The sequence below is a fragment of the Homalodisca vitripennis genome, chromosome 6 (genome assembly GCF_021130785.1).
Source record: "Homalodisca vitripennis isolate AUS2020 chromosome 6, UT_GWSS_2.1, whole genome shotgun sequence".
In the NCBI taxonomy this organism is placed as follows: Eukaryota; Metazoa; Arthropoda; class Insecta; order Hemiptera; family Cicadellidae; genus Homalodisca; species Homalodisca vitripennis.
Genome location: NC_060212.1, coordinates 109,861,006 through 109,888,473, shown reverse-complemented (window position 1 = coordinate 109,888,473; position 27,468 = coordinate 109,861,006). Strand labels below are relative to the sequence as shown.

Sequence of the window (27,468 nt, the reverse complement as noted above, 5' to 3'; positions counted from 1 at the left end):
GTTATTTTGTAATATTGCATTGTATGGAATGAAAAAGCCAATAATAAATTAAAACATCGACTGTTGTAAAAACTTTAACTCAGACATAATCTTTCATGAAAAGCATAGAATACCGATAAGTAATATATTATGTTGCGACTACTGTGTCTTCCTACTGTAGGGGTACTCTGGGTGGGAGAACATTCCTTCCAGGATAAACCTCCTCCCATACTCCCCTCGATCCAGCACTCCAAGCCTCAGCATCTCTAGCTTGCTCAGCTGGAAGTCGAATATCTAGAACACCAAACTTGTTAGTATAATATAAATGTATAATATAAATGGGATAATATAAATGTATCTTTAAGTTTTACATAAGTACACAAGTAATCAAAGACGACTTCGGTTCCTAAGATTATAAAATTAAATAATCTTATAGATTGTGGCGGTAAAAAATCTTTAACAACAAGGCATCAAATACCTGACAAAACGTAATGAAAGAGACGGGCAAACCTTTAACCTTTTACCTTTTGACCTCAAAATCAATACGGTTCTTATTTGGATTATAAGGACCCTGTGTAGCTCGTTTCAAGTTTATAAGACCTTTCTACCAGAAGGTTACCGGACAGATACAGACGGGCAGGCAGAGAAACGGACTTTTGACCTTAAAACAAATTGGATGCTTTTTCAGTTGGAGGTTGAAGATCTGAAACTCCAATCTTGTTTATCATAGTATTGAGGTAAATGTAATCTTGGTTTTAACTTTTATCACACATAAGTAATCAACGTAATCTCCGAAATCCTTATGAACAAAATTAGAAATAATAGTTATATTCAGCCAATGTATTATTAATATATAGGCACCTTTACTGAAAAACAGTGTGTTCTAAAAACGCAAAGGCATATTTAATTATTTACAGAAGATTTTCACTTAATTATTCAAATGTAATAGACTTACCATGGGTCTCATATTTTCAATAATGATACTACAACTGTTTCATTGAGAGCGCGCATGGACATTCTAAATCTATGGATCGTATTGTTTCCTTGCAAGGACTTTACGTCGATTGAGGAAACGACAGTTTTAATGCAACTTATGTTTAACCTGATTCTAGAATGAAGTGAAGTTTAGTTCAATCCGTGGTAGCGACACGATGTTGAGTCTTAGGTGAAATGCCATGCTCGCTTTTCTCAGTTAACCCTTTACTAAAAAAATACTATACATATATTTCCGCCCACCTCGCAAACTGTTTCTCTCCCTAAACTCTGCTTTGAACATTGAGGACAAGGAAGGAAGAGGAAGTTGCTACTTCAGTTTCTGTACAAACATTTTATTGCAATCGCCTCACGGGATTTTCTTGGTACAATCAGGAAACTGTGATTAAATAATGAACTGAAACCTTCATCTAGTGCCTACAGAACACACAAACTGTGTTTTATTTATTTAAATAAATACAGCCCTTACTAAAACATGGAAGGGGTGCAAATATCTGCCTAGCCAATGGTCAAACGCATGACGTTTGTTCTTATTAAAACCATCGTTTAGAATTCCAAATCTTCCGTTTATTCGTCCCACTAGAAAATAGGAAAACGGCACTAAGTCCAGTAGTTATTTCTTTGGAATTTTTATCAGTAATCGAGATAATTTTAACGAAATAAATATTTATTCTTATTTAGTGTGTATTTTTTTTGGTTAACTGTTTTTTGGAAAGGGAAATTACATGTTGAGTTCAGTAATTCTTTCCAACAGTTCAGACTGTATCGAGTTTGGTGAGGGGGTTTCCTCTCATTGGAGGAGAATAATGGTAAGGGTTTTCAAAATTGATGGAGAAAAAAAGCCGAGTTGAGAGATCAGCGTGCGATGGCCTAAGTCTGCACGAAAGCATCTTACTTCAATAGTTATAGTGGTGGCTTAGAAATATAGAGCATTTGTTTGTCAACAATCACTCTCTCTAAGCAGGATTCCTGTTCCTCCTTGCTCTGGAATTCAATTGACATTTAAAATGATTATGAGCCATCTTATCTATCCTGGATTTGAAGATTTAATCCCAGGCAATACAGCAAACTTTATTGTTATTGCTTAATTTAGATTTATGATGTGTTGGTTTTATTGCTTCATTTTATTATCAGAAAAATGTTATCGCTAGAAGTAAATTTATATTTACCAATCGACTCTCGACGCATTGCTGTTACATTAATGTTTACCAGGTAAACTGTAAAGTATATTCCTTTAACTAGAGATTTTGAAGGGTGAACATAATCGGCTTGCACTGTCGTTGCCATAATCAAAGCGGAGGCTTTACTGAGAAAGCTAATGTAACTAGACGGCCTTTAGGTCGGCATTGTATCAATTCTAAGAAGATGTCCTTTGATTAAACCTTGTTTTTGACTAAGCGAGGATTCTGAAAGAAGCAGGATTTTCTGGACATTTGCCAACGTTTAGTGATAGAAAATTGAGTAACTATCTGCAATCAGAACTTTTCCTCGGATGGATAACTAAGGTAATACATAACTGATATTTAGGTTAAAATAAACAAATAATACCAGAGCGTTGTGACACTCATTAATAAGGAATTACAACAACAACGTCGTGTGTCAATTCCATGCACTCTATTTCTAAAACGTGCTCATATTAAAAACTAAGCACTACTTATTAAAACTGAAATAAAGAATACAGATCACAGTAGGTCTACACTGACCAACCAACTACATAAAACTAAGAATAAATCAAATTTCCGATGTACTTGGATTCCTTAAAAAGGAAATCAATTGAGTCGTTATAAATTACATTAGCTGATAACTGATCAGTCAGCCATCATACGAAATTAGGCTGCTTTGGTTGCCAATGTTTAAAATAAACTAATAGAAAACCTAAAGTAGTATGAAACATATTAAAGACTGGTAATAAACCAATGCAGTCACAGTACGGTCTTAAGAAGTTCATTTAGAATGAACAAATAATACAAAAATGCCCACTCCCGGTATATATATATATATTTGCTGCCATCTTGTTTCTGCTGTGACGATCGACATTTTTTGTTCGCCTTTTAGAAATAAAGTCCACGTTTTAGAAGTAGAGTGTACGGAAAAATTCATGACTCATGCATGTTACAAAGCTCTGGTAAGAATTGTTTATTTTAAACCAGATTGTAGTTTTGTGTCAGGTTAGATGTTCATCTGAGGAAGAGATCAGATTCCAGATCTCAAAACATACTATTACTGAGTTTTTTTATCACTGAACGATAATAAACGCCATGAAAATTCCTGTTTACCTCAATAAGGAATATAAAATTACTATCATATGATCATTAAACACCGTCTCGTCTTAAGATCAGGGGATTCTGGACACACATTTGGCCTAAAATGTCAAATTATTACATTTTTTTTTATTTATTTTTGCTCCCTGGACATTTCTCTACAAGAAAAGATTAGGTTATAGTGTTTTTGGACCTTATTTCCTAAAGAAAAATTAAATTTTCATTAGGTACTACACAGGCGTCAGCGGCAACAAAATTAGCTATTTCTTGCCCACTGAAAAATCCTCTAATATTATTATCTATGCACACATTATAGTATGGCTACTAATATACATTGTTTATTTTACATGCCTTTGAAGTTTGTATTGATTCTCTGTCAGCTGTCATAGATCAGAAAGAAAAAAAAAACTGTGTACTATAATGTTATTGTTTTGATTGATAGTTGTTCCTAGTTACACTCAAGATTATTATTGCAGTATATTCTTCTTTATTTTTATTTGGAAAAATGGGCAGGGTAAAGAAACAAAAACTAAATATGAAGAAGAGAAATTTAGAGAAAATAGGAAGAAGGTGGGGAAGTGAAAAACACAGTAGTGATGGTGAACTAATGACAGGTGAAGGCAGTTCTAGGCCTAGTGTTGAAAGTGTAGCTTCAACTAGTGGTTTTATCTCAAGGCCTAATCCTCAAATTTCTTTAGATTATAGCATTCCAGCTTATTCATCAAGTGATAATGAGGTTAGTAATAAGTCTACTGGATTTGCTCTTTATACTAGCTACAAGGAAAACATTGAGATTAGTGATGATGGGCCCCAGTATGGATTTATAGATTTGAAAATATTGACAGAATATCTGGCATCTTTTCCATGTAACAATTGTTATTGTGAAACTCTGGAAGTCATCCATGTAGATAAAAAGTCAGTTTTTGGAAATCCCATACAAATGACATGTTCTACTTGCGGTGTTGTAAGTACGCTTCCGACGTCTTCTACGCTAACCAATAATGAATCTCCCCAAAAAGTGTTCGATATAAATCGTAGAGTAGTAAAAGCTTTTACATCAATGGGGAAGGGTCACAGGGCCTTAGATATCTTTTGCATGACCATGAATATGAAACCCATGGACTTCAAGACTTTTTATTCTCATATAAAAGTATTACACCAGTCTTTTAGGCAAGAAGTGAACCAATCGCTTATCAGCGCTAGAAATGAAGTAAAGAAATGTTATGGAGAAATTGACAACCCAAGTAACATCATAGACATAACTGTCAGTTATGATGGTACTTGGCAAAAAAGGGGATTTACCTCCAAGTACGGTATTGGTTGTTGTATAGAGGTACTCACGGGACTTGTCATAGACTTTGAAGTACTCTCTAAGTTTTGCAATCAATGCGATAAAATGAAGCGAAAAACTAAAAATTGTCCTGACACTTCAAAACTGGTACGAAGTACATAAACCAACATGTAACCAAAACTATGTCGGATCTTCACCAGGCATGAAGGTGGAGGCTGCGCATCGACTCTTTTCTCGGTCAGAATCCTTTCGCTATACCACCCTCGTATCAGATGGCGACGCCAAAACATTGGTTACCTTGAATGAAAAAAAGGTGTACGGTGATGTAAAAATAGACAAAGTAGAGTGTATAAATCATGTGGCAAAGAGACTAGGTACTGGGCTGCGTAACTTAGTCAAAAATAATATCGGGACAAAAACCCCGTTAGGTGGTCGTACTCATGGCAATCTGTCGGAACCTGTAATAAAGAAGCTCACGGCATATTACAGAAACAATATTCAAAAAAATGCTGGTGATATATCAAAGATGAAGCAGGGAATATTTGCTACACTAAGCCATTGCAAGTCCACTGATAAAAATCCACAGCATCACAACTGTCCTCAGGGAAAGGAATCCTGGTGTTTTTTTCAGCGAGCCATTGCTGAAAATCGATCACCTGAATCGCACAAAGATCGAATCAAAACCCCATTATCAGAAGCAACAGCAGCTAAAATGGTACCATTATATATAAGACTATCCTCAGAAGCTCTACTGACCAGATGTCTGCCAGGTAGAACTCAAAATGCTAATGAGGCATTGCATAATGTCATATGGTCTAAATGTTCGAAGAACGTGTACACCTCAAAAATAAAACTTGAAATAGGCCTATTTGAGGCCATTAGTGTCTATAATACAGGATAGCTAAAGATGTGTTCCAATTATCAAGAAACATCTGGCATCAAATTAGGAAAGTTTAGTTCTTTGATTGCCAAAAGATTGGACAATTCCCGTCTTCGACTATCATCGGCCAGAAAAAAAGAAAAAAAAAACATCGCCTACAGGACAAAATTAAAGCAAGCTCAGATGGAAGAAGAGGAGAGGATTAAAGAAAAAGAAGGACAGATGTATGGAGCTGGAGAGTTTTGAGGCATATAATTTATGTGTTTGTTTATCTTGTTCTAAAATAATGTTACTTTCCACTCTAAGCAAAATAAACGTGGTTTCTTATGTAAATGAAAAATTATTTTCAGTATACAGTAGGCCTATGGTAAGAAAGTATTGTTGTTAGTGATAATGGTAGAAAATTATTGTTTATTGAATTAAATTTATATAGGTTAGTTTATGTTTATTTTCTTCAGTTTGTTTCTTTAAAAAAACTAACAAAACTTTAAATGTAATTTTCCGAAAATCACATTGTACAGCGTTTTGTGAAGAATAGATTTGAATAACTCAGGTAATAAACAAGATATCAAGCTGAAATGTTTACTTCATGTTCTTGATTATATAAAGCAACTTTTTGGGTATAATTAAGTGTCTAGCATTAGTAGATTTTAAAATAAAAATTGGTTTATAATGTGTGCTTATAAAAAAGTTTTTTAAACTATTTTCAACCTGGTTAAAAAATAATTTATGCATGGTATGGTCAAACAAATACTAAAAAATTTAGATAGTATCCATGGCTACAAAATGACACAAATTTGAAGGTGTTAGGTCAAATATTAGTCGAGTTATATCAATATTAAAAAAGTGTTACATTTTGCTGAATAAAAAATTATAAAATGGTACGTATGGTATTTATACGTCCTTCCACCACTTAATGTGGGGTTTCTGAACCCAATCAATGTTAAAAAATACTAAAAGTCTTCTTTCATCAAAAACTAAAAAAAGATATGTCTGAGTCCAGAATCCCCTTAAGATCACCAACTGCAGAGGCGAAGGAGGACTGTGTAATATGTCAATGAACTTTACGAGTTGAAATATTGCGAATAAAAGAGGATACAACATTCCTCCCAATAATTATCTCTTCTATGAAGATTCCCCCATTTTATCCCAATGTGTTCAACTTGCTAGCGATGTGGAAAGTATGAGGACTATTACTATTAATAATATTAATCGCTAATAGAGGGTGAAATATTCTCAGTAAGGTTCCATTTATATAAAAAAAATAACACGAACAAAAACGCCACCCTTTTTAACTGATTTGCCCACATCATATTTGTATTGTGACGATAACCATTTCCTATTGGTCACTGGTGAGTTGTTAGTGATTGGTTAATACGTGCAGATCTGTTGTAGCCTGTATTCTTTAGTTAAATTATAAATATATAATTGATGTACGTTTAAAACACAACACGTTTTTTGTAATTCCATGAATTGCAGTAACGTGTTAGTTTATCCATCTGATATAGAGATGAAGTTGCAAATCTTTAATAATAGTTTTACTGACCTTTTGTGTCACTGAATTAAGTTAAATGTTCGATATCTCATATTACTTCCACAATCCTTCTTCCATCGCAAAAATGATCTTTAGTAAAGAGTCCCAAATGATATTATAATTTTCTTTTATGAGGTTTTGGTGACACTGAAGGAATATTGACACAAGAATAATAAAACTGACAAAAATACGTTTAAAACAATAAATTTACATTAAAACTTTAAAAGAACATAAAATAATGTAATGACATAAAAGTACCTTGCACACATTTTACCATATTTTATATCATATACTTGATAAGATGAGATCAGAGAGAAACTTTTGATAGATGCAAACAATAGCTAACATTTAAATATTCCTATTTCATAAGCAGTGATTTAAACATCTCTTGTTGTAATAACTGATTATTGTCAATATTAGTTGAAACAGAATAAGTGTTCGGATTATTATATGTATGTTTCATATTAAATATATTTTTAACTGGGAAAAATTACTAATAAATAACATAATAAGTATATCCATTTGTTTACTGGTATGAATAACTGAAAGATGATGAGTTATTTAAATCAATATGACAAATCAAGGTGTGGTAGGTTTGTATATGTCATGCGTGGTGTGTTTATTAGGTAATTGACTAGATTGCATAACATTGAAAGCTTATACTAAAACATTGAAATTCGAAACCATTATATTCAGACATAAATGCTGATTACTGATAACATGTAAAGTGGAAGAAAACATATAAACACGACTTTTCCGTTGTATATAATATTAATTAAAACTAATTTCCGATTGAATGCCCAATAATTAGGTTGTGGGAAATGTATGCGTTTTATTTTAAGGTAGTGAATTCTGTAATATATCGTATAAAATAGTACAATTTTCAAACAATATTTTTATAATTAAAGGCTGCTTCATGACGTACGAATTTTATATATTAGTAATTTCAAGCGCTCAGTAAGTTCTTTCTCACGTGCAATAATTATGTAATAATTAAATTTTATGATTTCACTGTTAAAAGCTTTTCTGACAGTTATTAATTTGGTTTTCAATAATTGTAATAATTATATTAAAAAGCAATAAAACAATTTTAATTTAAAAAGTGTTGAAGTCCTATATCCTCGTATCTTGAATCAGCTTGGCAACCACAAGCAAACATATTTAGAACGAATAGTGTTCTTGTAAGTACTTGTTGATTATGTGGACAATGGTTGAGCAGAACAATAAGAACAATGCCTAACAAATTGTTCCGACTGTCGTCAATCAGCTGTAGGCGAGTTGCTGCGTAATTTAGGGAAGGTGGCATTGTATAACGACTGGAATTTTTCAAGCACCTTTCGTTTGTTAATTTATTGTTATTTCATTGAATCATTCTGTTTAATGTTAGAAGTTAATTACTAAAATTTACTTAAACGTGTGAAAATTATAGTTTTTTAAAAGACACTATTGTGTACATTACTTTGAATAATTAAACCAAGAAATTTTAATACAAATTTATGTTGAGCGTAGTTTGAATAGCGGATTTAACAGTCGAACTGTCAAAAGATATGTACTTTATAAGATCTTTTAAATATTGAAATTTAATATAGTGAAAAATTGTAGTTTGTTTTAGTTTTGACAAGATTTTAACTTAAAACTTGTCGAATATAAATCTCTTTGGCAGTTAATTAATAAACGTTTCAAACTTCCAAGGATTGTACATCTAATGTTATTATTGGTCACATCATAGTTTAATGTTGTACCCGCAATTTCTGTCAGCATACATCGTCCAGTATGCAGATGACACGTCTCTATGTTTTAAGACAAATTCAGTCAGATAACTCGAAATGATAACATTCACTGAGCTCAACAGTACTAATCAAATCTTCAACGAACTCAATCTCAAAACAAATCCTGCTAAATCAACATTCATTCATTTCGGTCTGCGACAAAGTCAGTCAGATTACAGTCCAACAGTCATGCTGGATGAAACTGATATCGACGATGTCTACTCAACGAAATTACTTGGAATACAGAAAACTCAGTGCTTTGTGAGCTGACATGTCCTGCTGCAGTAACTTATGCATGTTGTATTTATTTATGTAGTAATTGTTGGTTTGTTGAATTTTTTTTGTACATATTTTCGCTCACCTAAATTTTGTATATCTTGTAATTATTATCTGATAGCATGTATCTGTTTACTTTTCTGTCCTCACTATAAATGAATTAAGTTTTTTGTTGAAGCTGATATGCATTTGGTGTATGTTGTAGCTTTTGTGTGTTAATTATTCGTTGTAATTACATACTTTTACCTCTTGTTATGATCATTGTCAATATTTGTTACAAGCCATGTATATTTATCTATTGCTATGGCTTTTGCTAAAGTCATTATTATAAATTATATAGGTTCATTTTTTGCTATTTATGTGTAAGATTATATATATAAAGTCCAGTTGCATGTTTGGCTTGATCCATAGCTTGTAAGTAGTAGTTTGGTTTGAGTGATGTTGCATGTTTGGCTTGACCCTTTGTAACTGAGTTTGGATTTAGCCGTCTTTGTAGAATTATATTTGTAGTATTGTTGTATATTAGTCCTTGACCGTTGGAAGTTGAAACAGAATATGTTGAGTTCTCATACATATACATATTTATCTTTTGAATTTGTTATAATATTGATTTATACTTTGCAGGTTATGTTACAGGTTACCGTATTTAATATCATAAATTATTCTTTTATACTGAATATATTGTTGTTCATCTTGATGTTGGCTGCAAGTAAAATTACTGTATATTGTAAAATGGTGTTAACCGTATATGAATAAATAAATAAATACACCTAGATCGGGAGTTGACATGGGATTTCCATGTAGACAGTGTTAGCTCAAAGTTATCCTCAGGAATCTATATATTGAAACCTATCCAAATATTGCCTAGCCCGGGTGCTGATGATGGCATATTATGGAATAGTCTACCCACACCTCTCCTACGGATTGGTTTTGTGGGGAGATTGCACAAACACAAACTTTTCCATATTTTTTTCAGTAAAAAAAAAAAAAAAAAGTCAGAATAATTGAAAAATTGCAATGGAGAGAATCGTGTAGGCCAGCATTTAAAATTTTACACAGGACGGTAGTTCATGAACGCCTTCCTTCACAGGCAGACGCTCAATTTGTCAACAGACTGTCAAATTCCATTAAAAGTGTAAATATGCCCAAGGCATTTAAAGCTTGTCTGAAGTCAGTCTTAATCCAAGCAACATTTTATAAAACAGATGAGTTCTTAACACACGATTGAATTGGCTGACTGACACTAAGGCTAGAGTGGACAAATTCGAATGAACGAGATTATGAATGGAAAATATTGTATGTATGAATGAGTCCAATAGTCGTGAATGAATGGTACATTTTATTTGACATATAAAACTGACAAATTACAATACAATTTTGTACATTGTTTACGCAATAAAATATTTATCATTTATTAACTTTAAGTTTAACCTTAAAACATTTTTAAGTATACGTGCATTTTACGTGGATATTTAAATCTAATGGTTTTTGTAGAAATGTTGTTATTTTATTTTAATATTTACTTTCAAAACTATAATAACACACAGAAACTCTTTTATGTGTGTTTTCGTTATACAATTTTATTTATGTTTACGTCACGTAATATTTTACCTTCTAAAGATTAATTATCATAAATCTTATCAGTACCATTTATTTTTAATTTTGAAATTTAAATAATGTGTCAACCTCATGATTATTGTTGTTAAATTTAAATTTAAAAGACTCGGGAATAAAAAACCCCAGATTTATTTCAGATTTATTTTAATCTGAAATTAAATAAATTTTATTCAGTGTGATAAAAATGCATTTCATACAATAGTAAACGAAAATCACGAATTAATGCAACAAATTAGAGAATGACCAGATCTTGAGTACTTATTTTTTGCAGATAAAGTTTATTATAACAACGTTGCAGTTTCTTTAGTTACGTACTTATGTTACTTAAATCAAAAAGGAATAATTGAGTTACCGCATGTTCACTTACAAATCTCAATGGTTCAAATTACATATAATTGTAGAAAAGACAAATACAAGTTTGTTACAAGTTCTATGCGATACAAATCAATTCTCCTGACTTAAATTCACCTTATTCCAATTTGATTAAAGGCCGTTTTGAAGTGTATGTACGTTTAATATGCTATACCAATCCCTACAACAGACATAAATTACATTATAACTTATTCATTGTTCGTAAGAAATTACCTCTACATAATAATTAAATATACGCTAAACCTCAATTTTATCCAATTAATATTATACCATATCTAATATCCATAATGACTTTATTCTTTTGTTCAATTTTTACAGTCTTACCTAGGGTTTCTGTGCGTCAGTAAAATAAATATATCTAAACGTACTTTAATGTTTTGCGTCAGCCACTCAGTTTGCTGCTCTTGGGTATGACAACGATACCTGACTATCATGTGACATAACAACACCTGGACAGCAGCTTTATTGTGTGTCACAGCGATCGCTACTAAATATAAATATACTTACATCAATGTTTTCCTTCAGCCTCTCCAGTTTGCTGCTCTTGGGTATGACAGCGATACCTGACTGTATCATGTGACGTAGCAACACCTGGGCAGCTGTCTTGTTGTGAGTCTTAGCGATCGCTAGCACGTCTGCATTTGTCAGGGGATTGTCGATTTTCCTGTTGTAAAATGTTACATAACTAAATGACTTGAAAGATGTTTTATTAAATGTCGGTACGTGCTTTGTATTTGACAGTATAACTGACTGTATCGTGTGATATAGTAACACCTGGGCAGCAGCTTTATTGTGTGTCACAGCGATCGCTCCTAAATATAAATATACTTACATCAATGTTTTCCTTCAGCCTCTCCACTTTTTTGCTCTTGGGTATGACAGCGATACCTGACTGTATCATGTGACGTAGCAACACCTGGGCAGCTGTCTTGTTGTGGGTCTTAGCGATCGCTACTAAATATAAATATACTTACATCAATGTTTTCCTTCAGCCTCTCCACTTTTTTGCTCTTGGGTATGACAGCGATACCTGACTGTATCATGTGACGTAGCAACACGTGGGCAGCTGTCTTGTTGTGGGTCTTAGCGATCGCTACTAAATATAAATATACTTACATCAATGTTTTCCTTCAGCCTCTCCAGTTTGCTGCTCTTGGGTATGACAGCGATACCTGACTGTATCATGTGACGTAGCAACACCTGGGCAGCTGTCTTGTTGTGAGTCTTAGCGATCGCTAGCACGTCTGCATTTGTCAGGGGATTGTCGACTTTCCTGTTGTAAAATGTTATATAACTAAACAACTTCCAAGATTTTTTATTAATGTTAATATGTGCTTTGTGTTTGAAGTTCATAAAAGAGCCTGGCTGAGATTTTGAGTTTTCTCTTAGGCACATACAATCTTCGTGTATTAATCTGCATAAAGTTTGATTGAATTAGTGACAAAGGAGGTAACCATTCAGACAGATGAGGTTCGGCGTAGTCCGGAGGTTTATTTTAGTTTGTTCTAAGGTTCGAAGTTCGGTCTGCGCCACGTAGTTTTTATCCTTATTATTCAAATATTTACTACCTGAGTCTCTTACTCCTTACAAGGCAGTCCGAGCGTTTAATTTGTTCCGTGCATTGGATTCGTTTTCTATTGTACTCGGAATGTTCTACTAACCCAATCAAAAATATTAGGTACGTTGTTGTATCTATATCTTCACATTAAAATATGTACAATTCACAATCTGTGTCCATTATGAGGTTGTGATTTTGTATGAACACAGAGATATGAGACACAAAGATGTGTAGGTACCTCATATGTTACACAACTTTGAATGAAAATAAATATTATTATTTCTTCCAGAAATGTTTTTATATTTTTTTTCCAGTTTGAATGTTGTCTACTTATCAGCCAATAATATAAAGATACGCTAAATTGTTAAAAATAACACTTTTAGTTTTTTTTTAGTTAAGAATGCTTAAGTAATTACAGGGAAAACGCATATTTACTTAGTGGATTCTGAACTAGATCCCGAAATTCTCACCTCCAACTGTTAAGAATTTCGAAACCTCCTTAGGAAATATGTAACAACTCCTGCTAAGAAGTTTTTGGTGGGTTGTAAAACCATTCAAATTTCCCCTAACATTCGTGAGTCTTACTACTACATTCGTGAGTCTCCTGCACATTTGACGAACAAGAGTTTTTTTAAAGGTTATAACAAATTAAATTAATAATAATCTGAGTCACTTCATGATGACTCGAGAACGAATTTCCCCTAACATCACTGTAACTCAAAAATCTTAAACAAGATGGAGCCATCAATTGACTAAATATTTGGGCGTTCATTTGTAGACGAGGCTATTTTTATTCTTCCACATAGAATAGTTAATATGACTTCATAATTCTATAGATGCTCTGTTCAAAATTGAGGACTAGACATATTATAGTCCATGCATGCTTCAGAGCATAAATGGTTGTCGAATTGTAACACAAGAATAATTCAATTTGATCGAGTGGACCTTGTTACACTCACCGACAAATTTGCTACCTTTAAAACTAGAGCAACTTTAATGGACTGTGTCTCACTGATAGGTCAGTGGATTATGCGTCAACGAGGTTTAGTGATGCCTTTAAATTAAGTTTCTAGGAGAATGTAGGACTAATTTCAAGTACGATATTTTGTGCCAATTATTAAACGACATGATTGTAATGGTTTGGAGTCTCATCACTATGTCATGTATTTCATGCACGTCTTAAAATGTCAGTACCATGCATTTTTTATTTTGATATATTAATACTGCGATAACAATTAATTGTTAAAGCAACAAAATTATATAGTCGTATTTATTTGTTACCTTTCTAAATGTTTTGGAAAATTAGTAAAAATTATAATATTCAAGAAAATAAAAGTCTGGAACGGTAAATTATTTTATACTAATGTAATATCTACCTGACAAAAAATCCTTCAGGCACTCCCATAGAGCCCATTGTAGCGTATGAAGTGATGAGGATGCCGTTCCTTTCACAGTATTCTTGCTCTTCTTTGCTCTGTTGAAAGATGTGAAGCTCTATCTGGAGGTTGGAGGGTTTGATGCGAGCATTTTCCATAATTCTCTCAATCTGTCTCACGTTGAAATTGGACAGCCCGATGTATTTTGTGAGACCAGCATCCACCATGTTCTCCATCTCCTGCACATTTGACGAACAAGAGTGTTTTTAAAGGTTATAACAAATGAAATTAATAATAATCTGACTCACTTCATGATGAGTCGAGAACGAATTGACCTACAGACTTGAATTTAGCATGTACCTCCATTCAGTTTAAGGACACTGAATTTGTTGATGGTGCATGTTAATATATGGGGTTTGGCTGAGCGTTGTGAACATTTGGGTTTTATGGGTAACCATGATGAAAATGGGAAAATCGCAGGGTTATTACATTTTGTAAACTAATTCAGTAAAGTAAAGATGTCTTATTTTATCATGTAAAGAGCTAAGAAACCCTCTCCAACACTTAAAAAGGCGTAAAGGCAGCAAAAAGGTAAAAGTGTCTTATTTCTCCAGGCAATTCAACGTTGCTTGATCCGGTTATCTTGCAATCCAATATATCAGTTACACTGCGCCATTGGCATGAGTAAGCAACTGAGTACAATTATATTAGATTTTAACATGTAACGTAGGAAAATATGTAGCGTAATAAAATGTACAATAGATTTGAAATGTTATATTAAAATTCAGCGAACCATATTAAATGGCACATGTAGATGTGGGTTCCTACCTTATAATTAGCTATATGTATTTAAATTTTTCCAGCTAACTTGAGGAGAGAGAAGAGGAAAAATTCATATTATTACAGCCTATCCTTCTCGTTGTTTCAGGACATACATTAAACATTAACAAGCAAACAGCTTAATCAATGTTATCGGAACTGATCTTACCATGAAGCCCCAGAAGTAAGTGGATATGTGATAAACCACGCCTTTCCCTTTCTGTGCAAAGCATGAAAAATGTTTAACTTTAAAAAAAAATAGCGTTTATAATTAAAAGATTAATTTCCAATCCTTTAAATTAAACGGCCTCTTAAAATGTCGTGACGATGATAACGTTTTATTTCAGGATATTTAGTTCTGGTTGAACTTGCTTCCAGTTATAACAAATTGTGAAGGTTACGAGAACATGTGAGTTGTCATAAGACACAGCATCTCGAATTCACGTATAGTGGGTTTCCTATGTAAGATGTTACATAGTTCTCTTACTTGATTAGCGTCGTGTCGACCTACTTCATCTCTTAAGTGAATACACTCGTTAGCTTCAAGTTTAACTCGATTAGACGTAATGGAATTCAATGTTTCCATAGTTGAAAGATTTGGCTGAATTAATGGAAATAGTGAAAGGATTTTGTAGTCTATCTCTTTGCATTATGCGCCAGGAATAAAGTGGATCTTCAGATGATGTTTCTAAGAGGTTGCTTAGTATTATCTTGTTGCTATACACCCATAATAACCATAGAAAAACTGTTGGTATTGCAAACAATAAAAAAATATCTTTTGCTGAAAATACTGAACTACGAATACAAAGGCTCCTACCAGATGCCGTCGGAGTGTTAAACCGTCCTCTGTGGCGTTAAACGCCTAACTAATGGCGGGTACAACGGTGATCGCAAGATACGCGGATCAAGCAACGTCGAGCGTGGCTGCTGTTTGGATGGGTGACCGCCTAGCGATCCTGTCCTTGTAAGCAGCCAGCCTGCCCGGCAATTGGTGGTGGTTCGGAAGTCACATTTAAGTCGTTGGGACCCTGGTTAAGTATTAGAGATGGCTTCTTTGTCCTAACTTCGCCTGGTAAAATAAGACATCTTTACTTTACTCAACTTTTATAAATGATACACTTTTCTATGACATTTGAAAAATGGCATGATCCCAATTTTAGCCATTTGTTTTCCTATCAATTAAATAATTGGAAAGCATCCGTTTATATTGTTTAACGCTTTCAATGAATTAGCAATGATCATGGAGATGCCTCAAAAGTAACCTTTTAAAAAGGCTCTGGTGGAATATGCATGTTACCAATACTGCAACACTTGACAGGACCATCAATTTTTTTAGAGATTTGTGTGTACTTATACTCCATAAGACCGATATCAGTTTATGAGTAGTTTAAATTTTCCAATTAAAACTAAAAACAGCAATACTGTGGCATTTAGGATAGCATTACGATATACAACAGAATTAAATTTAAACACCTCTACCATTTGCCAAACACATAGTTCATTTGCTCAAACACTTCAACGCGTACACACTTCAGTTCGGCACTAGCTCGTATTGTTTATAGGCATCGGTAACTCTCACTCAATTACACCATTATCTTCCGTTATTGTAGGTGAACCGCCCGTTGACCTGTCAATCGTGACCCATCTGACTCTTTCACAGTAGTAGCCCAGTAACCACTATGAATACATGATTTTACGCCTGGAGGATACTATTATCCTCCATAAATATAGGTGAACCGCCCGTTTACCTGTCGATCGTGGTCCAATCTTTCTTTTTCTTCCACAATAGTAGTGTAATTATTACCTCCAATGAATAGACGTACCTCTAACCTTTGATCTTATATATTTAAGTACTTTGCCCTACCTTAGCACAATATTTGACCAGCGTCCGGATGATAATCTGTTGTTTTAAGAAGATGGTTGTCATTGTAAAGAAAATATAAATAGTATTGAGCTGTAGGGTGTCGAAAAATCAGATTTGTTCCCAACAATATAAGTAATTTCTAACAAAATTGCAATTTTTGGCTGATTCTTGAGTTCAATCGTTTAATATATTACATCTTGAAGCTTACGTTTACAGTTTTTAATCTTAGAGTACCCCGAAAATCACTCATGAATTATTTCCTTTACTTAGTGACGTACATTTTAAAATGTGCAGTTTTAACGTGTTTTTATTAAGGACTCGAAAAAGCATTCTTTAAATCTTGTCTTTATCCATCCGTCTATCCATCCATACATCAGTCTCTTCATCCATACATCAGTCTCTTCATCCATACATCAGTCTGTCCATCCATACATCAGTCTGTCCATCCATACATCAGTATGTTCATCCATACATCAGTCTTTCCATCCATACATCAGTCTGTCCATCCATACATCAGTCTGTCCATCCATACATCAGTCTGTCCATCCATGCATCAGTCTGTCCATCCATACATCAGTCTGTCCATCCATGCATCAGTCTGTCCATCCATACATCAGTCTGTCCATCCATACATCAGTCTTTCCATCCATGCATCAGTCTGTCCATCCATACATCAGTCTGTCCATCCATGCATCAGTCTGTCCATCCATACATCAGTCTGTCCATCCATACATCAGTCTTTCCATCCATACATCAGTCTGTCCATCCATACATCAGTCTGTCCATCCATACATCAATCTGTCCATCCATGCATCAGTCTGTCCATCCATGCATCAGTCTGTCCATCCATACATCAGTCTGTCCATCCATACATTAGTCTGTCCATCCGTATGATCACCCGTCAGCCGTTTGTCTGTCCTAGGGACTTGTAATTTGGCACATTTTCCGTAGAATTGCAGTCTGTCCAACTTTTCATTACGTTACGTTATGTTCTGTCGAGTCTTTCGATTCTTGGTCGAATCGGTTTATTGTAGCTGTTATACGACAACAATACAATTTTGTCCAGTCTTACTTTCAGAAATTGCCCTTTATACAATAAACCATAAAATAAAAAAAAAAACTTTCATATAAAACTATAATAATTCGAAATAAATAAATATTTATATAAAAATTAATTTATTTTAATAACGAAATGACAAAGAAACCAGTACATCAAACAGTGCATAGTATTTTAACAAGTATTGTTCTCTAGCTGGTATTGCTTATTGTAATGGTATTAGTTATTTTAAATATTCTAGTGTATTTAAATTGTCCATTTATCATAATAAACATTAATTGTCACTTACCTCCCATACTGCGACGTGATCAGTTGTTAGGTCTAGGCCTTCACTACCTGTACAGACATTACAACGATAATTTTCTCTTCTACAAACACTAGTAACAAACTGATAATTCCATACAAATATTAATATTACACTAGTTAACAATACAACTGTATGTTTTCAGTGATAAAATAAAACTGCAAATTCTAATATCAAACCTTCAAAAGAGCTGAAATAAAATTTTAAATTGTTTGGTTAAATATGTTATGGTCTACCCACTTTTACAGTTTATCAACTTAGACATATCAATGAACGAGAGTATTTTTTCTGTAAAAAGTCATTTGAGTGAAGGTGAATCTCGACATAGAAGCCGAAATAAAAGTATAACTGTGTTAGAAAACGTTGTCGAAGATACTCGTACGGCATAACTAAGACTTAGATCACTTTAGGAAAACTCGTTAGAGTGATGTGTGCTTTATAAACCCCATATTAAAAATCAAATAAAAGTTATAACATATGTAAACCTAACTAGTTTTAAACATAGTAGTTTCTAAAGAGTTGTAAAAAGATGTTATAAAATAACCATAAACAACATTATACATAAAATATGTTAACTGTAACCATATTTTACGTTTTTACAAAATAGAGAAATTTCCCACTCAAGGAATATGGAAGTATACATTTTAAACCAGGTTAATATCAATAAATTAAACATTGCGTTGGTTATTTTAAAAATTTACTAGTATTGCCACAGCCAATCGTGATTACATAGTTCAATAAACATTGCGGTGATATCTTGAAAGTTTAAGTTACTCGTATTGAACAGCTTTCAGGGAAAAAGTAGCTAAAGTGACTCAAGATTCGAAAACACTTATACATTGTACTCTAGATGAGATAGACAAGCACCTCTTCAAAACTTTTAACTAACTCAATCCTGGAAATTGTTTATATAATATGTAAGAGCAAACGTTGATTTTATTTTATTGACTGAATTTTCCTTACTTTTTGAGACAAAACATTTGCTATATCTGTCTTGAAATGTTGTATAGATAAGCTAGTTGTTAAAATTAAAATAAAAAATATAGAAATTTAAGTTATTTTATTATGAAGTCCCGCAAATCTTATTACTAACAATACAAAATATTCTCTTTGAACATGTTTTTCTGTACTTTCACAAGTTAAACTTCGTTAAAAATTACTGGCTAAAGTTTTGCTGGAACGTAGCTATATCACGACTTATCTAGGTATTGTTTATCTGTCTCCGCTTGAATTTTTTATACTAAACTTAAGTTAATATTTTATATACAAACATATTGTAGCATCGTGTCGCTATAATTAAACCGTAAAATATATGAAGCTTACAAAAATAAATTATCTTCTGAACGGGGCCCTGCTAACCACATAAAATTAATAATTAGTAACTTTACACGACTGGAATAGTCGGCAAGAGTCCGATAGCATCAGTCGATTGTAAGTCAACTATCGATTGTCATTTTACTGGTTTAAATCACCAACTTTAACCAATAAATCTCCCTTCAAATCAACCTAAAACCTTTACTTGGTACTTTTTGCTACTGGGAAAACGTCTATGCTGAGTGTGGATACTTAAATAAAAAGTCTTCTTATACTAGACATGAACAATATAAACATTAATGTTGTAATAAACATTACCTGACATGATGGTGCTGTCGTACTTGTAACCCACAGCGTGGTGTATCAGATACAAATCCACGTACTCCAACTGTAAGGCCTTCAGCTGCTTCTCTAGGAACTCCTTCACGTGTTCGACACGGATCCCCTGGGGTGGAAGCTACATAGATACACAGTATTAATCCACTGCATAAACATGCCTGATACTTAGTATTAAGTGTTGTTTTATATCCGCTCCCCTAGGATCATCATTGTCAAACATTATTTTGAAATTTATTTTAGAGTATATTTTACTATAAAAGGTAAAGATTCAAAATACCCCTGTTTATTATTGGGGATGGATTTACATTTGGGGCCTGTAGTGAAAATAAAATTATCTCTAACACAACATTCTATGGACTTTTATCAGCTGCCCTCTTCTATAGATAACATCTAATACATGACGAGTGAGTAACAGTAAAAACGTTATTTTGACGACATCAATGTACACAACAGAGACTTTCTAAATCAAACCTACTTCAGTACGTTAAATATAACACAAACATCAATAGAATCACTACAACATAAAAGTGATCACTGGAGACAAAAATGCAATAATATATTTTTATCGTACCTATCTCGAAACGTACAAAGTATGGATGCGAAATGATGAACGGCGATTCTTCATATCTTTTCTATACTATTAAATCACAATTAGTGTCCCCGTTTTCGTGTTTGCACTCCAGAAATGTGGAAGTGGCCTAGTCATCAAACAGAACACGGGCACCACGATGCAAGTTTGCAATCCAAGTTTCAAATGGCTGAACACGATTTTAACTTTCCCGTTCTATGAGGTCTTGGAAGATGTCCATCTTGCATGGATGGCAGCGAAGTTCCTAGTGGAGACTACAACGCACAGTGCTGTTACCAAGGCGGATGCATGCATGCGGGCAGAATGCTTAGGAGGATGACAGATCGATCTTCTGACACGGTTTTTTGGAGTTTGGAAAAGTCCTTTGAGCCCCAACTCTTTCGCACTGCACTACTGCATGCAGGAAATTTTCCGCCCACAATAATATGGATTTGAGATTAGAGAAAGCATTGCGAGAGGGAACCCCATAACGAATTCGCAGCGCTGGATGCAGAAAAGTAGACTTATTTCGAGTAAAATACCTCACACCCTAAAGAGCGTTGTACATTTGACCAAGCCATGCCACAACTGACCCGGCACTAACCGAAATTTCAAGGCCACAGCGTTTTTTGAGCTTACCCCCACTCATCCAGCTCGACACCTCTACTCACAATGCCTTGTCGATAGTAAGGATACTTCCCTGCCCCACTCTGTATGATTGAATTTTAAGACATCGGTTTTTAAATATTTTATAATTTAATTTAAAAATTAGAAACTTAGTACCATTATTTCGTTGATAATTTGTTGTTTGCTTCTACATTTACATGGAAATTAAATTTCATCACACACCTAAGAATTTTAGTATTAGGCTACAATATTTATCTTGGAACTTTGCGAATTATGATTATAAATTCGAAACTTGATTTTAAATACAACACTGATTAGAGATTTAACCTGCTTTCTACAATGTCTGTCTTGAAATCTTTGATATGAATGAATTATTTGTGAAGGTATTATATCCCAAAAAATGTTTTAAGTAATGTATAGACTTTCTAAAATGTTGAATTTTAAATATTTTTACTTATACTCTACTATCATCCACAAAAAAGCTGTCTGTGGACGTTCTTGAAAATTACCTCGTTGTCATTTACCGAATGAGCTTACTATTATGTGCTAGTTTTTAATAGAAGTGAAGTTTTTACTGATTAAAGACACTGGCAACATTTGCAATAACTAATAGAATTGAAATTTGCGAATATTTTCCTAAAGTATTCCGTAAAATAAAACTCAATAACGCACATGAAAGATGTATTATCTTTTATAATAGTGTTAGGTGAACTATCCAACCCATACAACGTCACAGTAAACTAAAAATGCATAGTTAATTAAATAGAAATAGGCTTACATTCGGTATAGCATTTGACGTAAGTGTGTCTTAGAGTACCAAATATCTGTAATTTATATTCCTGGAGTACTATAGAAAACCATGCCATAACAGCTCTTACCTTGCATAATTAACCGTTAATTGCCTTAACACAATTCGACAACTAACCGCTTAGATAACGGAATTTAAGTAAATTTGTCAATCTCTCTCTCTCTCTCTCTCTCTCTCTCTCTCTCTCTTTCTCTCTCTTTCTCATTCTCTCTCTGAATGCAATGATGCAAATATACATTGGTTAAATTGAACTATTTTCAGTACTCCATCGAGTTACTTTCTATATAAACTCAAATCCCATGAAATTTTACGAGGGAAAATTTAGAAAGTTTAATTTTGTTTTTAATACACCAGCTGATGTGAATAAAAGCTAATGTTAAAATCTCGTATATTATCGTTTAATGAGCCAAGCCTCATAGAGTGACGTGCACCACCATCGAACTCTATGTTTCTGGTATAGAAATGAAGCTTTATACAAAATTTCAGGTCTGTTCGTATTCGAGATATAAAGCGGATAGACAGTCAAATAAACAGAAAGAGAAGCATTAAATTTTATCAGCCCCTTATAAGTGATAGGTTTTGCTAGCGCTCAGCCTCTATATAGAGAATAGACATTTAATGTTCTCTTATTATGACATTTAATTTGCTATTATGAATTAATTAGACTTTTAGATGGTTTTATTATCAAGCGCAAAGTTAAATTACAATAAAGTGCCTCGTACTAACAATTTATCTTCTGTTAAAATGGCATCAATGGTGAAGCTTCAATAAAGAATTCTTATTTTAGAGTTCTTATAAAGAGTTCTTATTAGAACATGAATCTAAAATGGATTGATCAGGTTGTAGTACTTGTATAGTGTTTTAGTAATGATTTCACCTACCTTAGTGGTAATGAAGATGTCCTCACGGCGTAGTTTTCCATTATCCATCCAATCCTTGAGCACTTTGCCGATGATGTGCTCGTTGTCGTAGAGGAAGGCAGTGTCTATGAGAGGATAGCGCAGCTCTAGCGCGGCGTTCAGAGACTTCACCAACGTACTTTCATCAGTACTCTAAACAATTCAAATATTATACTTTTTCGTATAGTAAAAACCGTGTAATTCTGACGAAACCCTTTTAAAGTCCACCACCAGTTTTCGGTTAGGTATTTTTGTTTAGATTTCTGTAAATGTTTTTAGTCACAACCCCTTAAGGTACCTTTTCTAAAGACAGAAGTAATGAATCGTTCCCCGAGGAATATTAAGTATTTAAAGTACTATTTAGGGTCATGTCAGAGATTTTATTTATAAAAGTTTAAGTTTCATAAGAAATACGTTATTAAAAAACATCTCATTCCCAGAAGTCTTATTACATTTACATATTGTAAGGTTCTTTTGTTTTATACGGTTTTGAAATATTTAAATCCTGTATTTTACTTTAAATAAATACATTATTAGAAAAGCTATTAAATTGAGTTTTTATAAAAAAATGTAAGCTGCTTCCATTTTTCATCATCACATACGTTATTTTAAAGCGCTGTGACCCTTAAATATAAAAACTAACTAAAAACCGACTGCACCAAAAAACCTCAGTTTTAGGCAGAGAAATAAGGTTCGTACTACACAATACATTCCTTGTAATGAAGTTCCAATTTACGTTGTTGCTCTAGATTTAAATAGCTTAAAACTAGCATTAAACACGCAGTCACTAGAACTTGCATCAAGAACTTTATAAATGTGATACTATATGATTGGTTATATCTTTTTTGAAATATATAAATTGAACATTTGAACATATCTGGTAGAGTCAAACATACCAGGAAGGTTCCAAGTCCGATAACCGGTAACTTGAGTCCGGTAGAGGCGGTGAACACAGATCTGGGCCCTAGATTGGTGAGCATCGTTGCTGCAGAAGATGCAACACGCGCTGGCATTGAACACTACTAGCTACACAAGGTTTTATCTCTACCGATAACGGTGTGTTTGACTACTGCAGTTTCCTCGAAGCTTGGAAGTCATTGGCTTAGTTGAACTGCATTTCTCAGCTACTACTGTTAAATTGAACATACCTACCTCTGTCAAGTTTTTACCTAGTGGAATTTCACAATCCGTTTAGGCTAATTTGATAACTAAAAACGTTTTTGGTACAAATTGAGCAGTTTACTCTAAGAAAGAAATCTATTATCAGCCGCGAGAAGATAATGGTAGTGTGTCAAAAGGGTTAAAATATTCAAAAATATTTCCCTGGTAGAAGTTTTTGGCTTGCTGTACTAAAAACCAACCATAAATCATTAAAATTATTGTCAAATCGTGTTCAGAGAACCTTATACACACCTAAGATTTGTCTGAAGTCGCGAACACTTACTAACTTTGTTTTGTAGTAAAATGCTTATATAATTATTATTTATGTCTGATGATTTTGAGTGTATTTAGCTAAGAAATGCGTGATGTTAAAAATTACATGTTTTATATTTTTAACCCTTTTAATACTTTCTTATTTCTATTGCCGTTAAAAACTAAAGCAGCAAATGAACGATCTTACTCTCAGTGGAAATTTCGCTATAACCTTCACGAAGAACAAGGTTGTGTGCTTATACAATGTAGACTGGGTTCCAATGAGCAAAGTTTCAACACTATAGATCATTCAACCACAAGGGTTGCAATGTTACATTTTATCATACCATTGTATACTTCTTACATATTTATTTATTCTTTTCTTGTGTCATCAAAGGAACCGATGAGACCAGTGTATAACATGAGTGGTATGACATACACCTTCATTTTAAGCAAATGACAATTCTAAAGGTTGTTCACGAGATATAGTGCGTACAGACAGATAAACATACAATGTTTACAGTACCTCGGGTGGCATAACCTTCGCTAAAACTCAGTCAATACATCACACCAGCATAAATAATGATGATATGCAAGGTGAAAGGGAAGAGTTGTAGTTATTGTGAGGAGTCTCGACCATACTTAAAGGCCACAGATACGTTAGTAACCCCTATTTACAATTTAAATCAAATTTCAATCAAAAGTCCGATTGCTTCTGCGATTATTTCAATATAAGTGTGAACACTTGTGCCGAGGGCTTAGAACCGTTGCACACTAGATATCTTGATGTATTGTGTAAAGGCTTCTTTATCAAAATAGATTGTCAAAGTAAATATTCTTAACAATATAGGCTATGTATTTTTCATTTTTCAAAAACCAGCAACACTGACTGGTTTGCTCTGATTTTTAGTATGAATATTTCTTGTCAACAAAGACCGTCACATATTTTTTCTGTGTATCTCTGTTTAATAGCACGATTAAAGTGAAACATGTCAACCGAATGCCATGATTTTATTATTCTTACTGGTGATTTTATTTGAATTTTGTTAAAGTGATAATTTTTTGCATTTCAAACTGTGTTTCGTCAAAGTTTAAAGATTTATCTGATTGTTTGAATGTTTTCAGATAATTTTTAAAGGAATTTTTTATTTGATCGAAGGTATAATATCCTTTGTTTAAACCATAATATTTTGTTATTTTATTTTCACTAAATCCTATACAATAAGGAGAACTTTCACTAATATTTTATTACAAAACTATCAGAATAAAAACCACTTAAACCAATAAAATAATTTGATCCTTCATCTAAATGAATAGGATGTTCTAAGTTTAAAACTAATTTAGAGCTTTCTGAAGTCAACTTGAATAGTTTCATTTTTGCTATTTAAATGGAGAAATTTTTAAAGCACAAAGAAAGATCAGATAAAACTACAAACGTTTGAAGAAAACAAGAAAGATCAACCTATTAGATTGTTAATTGTTGGTTCAAGTGGATGTGGAAAGACAACTTTATTATTGCATTTTATCTACAATAGGTTGATTCAAATTTGTATGTTTTTAGTAAATCTTTGGAACAAGACGCATATACAAAATTGCAAGAAAGATTTGAAAATATTGAGAGGAACTTAAGCAAAAAAATATCACATTTTTATAATGCTTCTGAGGATATAGTTCCGTTAAGCGAATGTAAACCCAATTCTTTAATCGTTTTTGATAATTGTATTTTAGAAAATCAAGATGTTATTAAGGAATATTTCGTAATGTCTCGTCACAAAAACATATCTTGTATCTATCTTTCCCAATGCTTTTCAAAGGTTGATAAACAGGTTATTAGAAATAATTTGAATATGTTGTGTGTTTTTAAGCAAGATGATCACTATTCGAGAAAGATTTACAACAATTATGTGGGATCTGATATGAGTTTTAACCACTTTAATGAGTTATGTGATAAAATTTGGAAAGAAGACTACGGATTTTTAACAATTAATCTAACTTTGAAGCCTAAAAATTGTAAATATTTAAATAAAATTTCTAATATAAATTATGGTCTGTGGTCTGACAAATTTAATTGATAAAATATTTGTTATAATTATTTTTACATTATCTTTAATTTTTATTTACATTATGAAAATAACTGAAAAACGGTAAATCTGTTCACGTTTTTACATTCCACGTTCAAGTTTTTACGTTTCACGTTCACGTTTTTTCGTTCCACGTTCACGTTTTCACTTTGCACGTTCACGTTTCAAATTTTTTCTAAATAAATGGCGACCGTAACTTCTGAAGAAGCGAAAAAAACTTGATCAAATCGAAAAAAAAATTAATCAAAGAATTTAAAGAACAGTTTAGAATGGATGAAAAAGAACAAGAATTCCTTCAAAAAATTAATCAACCTGTAACTTCTGCAATTAAAAATGTTGAAGGTAAAATTGAAAATGTTTTAAATCAAAATAAACATATGATTGATTTGGTTCCTGTTGCACGACAATTTGCCGATATTTCAATTCCCGAATCTGAAGAGTTTGAATTACCAAAATTACCATCCTCAACACCATTTAGACCCCGAATCATTGAAGATTCTTCAATAGTTGAACCAATAAGTCCTGGGACAACGGATATAATAATTGGTGAAATTGGTAAAAAATCCTATTAGAGCAAAGGCTGATAAATTTGGTTTGTATTGGGACAGAAAAAAGAAAAGTTTTATGATTGGAAATTTACCCGTGAATTTTGAACATAATGATATAATTATTAATGAAAAAACGTATGAAGGTACTCAAGGGTTGTGGAGATTATTAATAGACAATGATGTTCCACGAGATAATTTGTATTCTGAAGAAGATTTGAAAAAGTATACTGAAATTTTATGGAAATCTGATTCAATTTACAAAAATAATGATCCATCAACTAAAAAACCTAAATCAAGTAGAGGTAAAAAATATATGAATTTAATTAAACCAATTTGGGAAAAATGAATCGAAGGATCTAATGTAAGAAAATACAGTGATAATAAGATTGAATACAGATATATCGATGATTTGACAAAACTTGATGGAATTATTAATTATATTTATGCTCAAGAAAAGGCTGGAAATAACAATTTTTTGAATGACAAGAAAGCGATTAAAGTTTTTATTTCGAACAAACTTGATGAAATTATTGAAAAACCTGATGGAATTAAATATTTAAAACGCATTTTACCAGCAATAAGTTCATCTATGATTGAAGGTAGGGGGATTTTAAATGATTTTATCAACAATATTTATATTTAATATATATACATAATAAATATGCAGAAATTTAGTTAAACAATAAGTATATATTTAAATAGGCACTATACATATGTTAAACATACAATACATTTCGCGAATTCCTAAAGTACGAGTACTGATTAAATAATGCAAAGGATTAACCATATTGTTAACAATGACTAAATGATGCTCTTAAGTTGAATTAGGCAAATCAACACATTCCGGACGAGTTTACACTGGGGTAGAGCGGTGGAGAAAGAACAACGGCATATATTTGGAATGGCTAGTTCAAGGAATTC

General features: G+C 32.9%; 1 protein-coding gene across 2 annotated transcripts; it reads right to left on the bottom strand.

The window, feature by feature from the left end:
- Positions 1 to 58: 58 nt before the first annotated feature.
- LOC124364715 (aldose reductase A-like) lies at positions 59 to 23,534 on the bottom strand. Of its 2 annotated transcripts, none has more exons than XM_046820404.1 (7): positions 23,402 to 23,534; positions 22,488 to 22,658; positions 19,583 to 19,721; positions 17,936 to 17,982; positions 13,907 to 14,145; positions 12,089 to 12,245; positions 59 to 273 (listed from the first exon to the last, which is right to left on the bottom strand). In XM_046820404.1, the coding sequence occupies exons 1-7, from the start codon at positions 23,516 to 23,518 to the stop codon at positions 139 to 141; spliced, it is 1,005 nt and encodes a 334-aa protein (XP_046676360.1). In that variant the 5' UTR covers positions 23,519 to 23,534; the 3' UTR covers positions 59 to 138. The 2 variants fall into 2 exon arrangements, with proteins under 2 accessions (XP_046676360.1, XP_046676362.1); XM_046820406.1 differs by lacking the exon at positions 12,089 to 12,245 and adding an exon at positions 11,480 to 11,636.
- Positions 23,535 to 27,468: the final 3,934 nt, after the last annotated feature.

Excerpts from the sequence above, each read along its gene's own strand:
- LOC124364715 (XM_046820404.1), bottom strand. The coding sequence starts at position 23,518 with ATGCCAGCGCGTGTTGCATCTTCTGCAGCAACGATGCTCACCAATCTA. Across the intron at positions 17,983-19,582 it reads CGACAGCACCATCATGTCAG|GTAGTGAAGGCCTAGACCTA; the intron begins GTAATGTTTATT and ends ATGTCTGTACAG. Across the intron at positions 14,146-17,935 it reads ATCACGTCGCAGTATGGGAG|GAGATGGAGAACATGGTGGA; the intron begins GTAAGTGACAAT and ends TCAAATGTGCAG.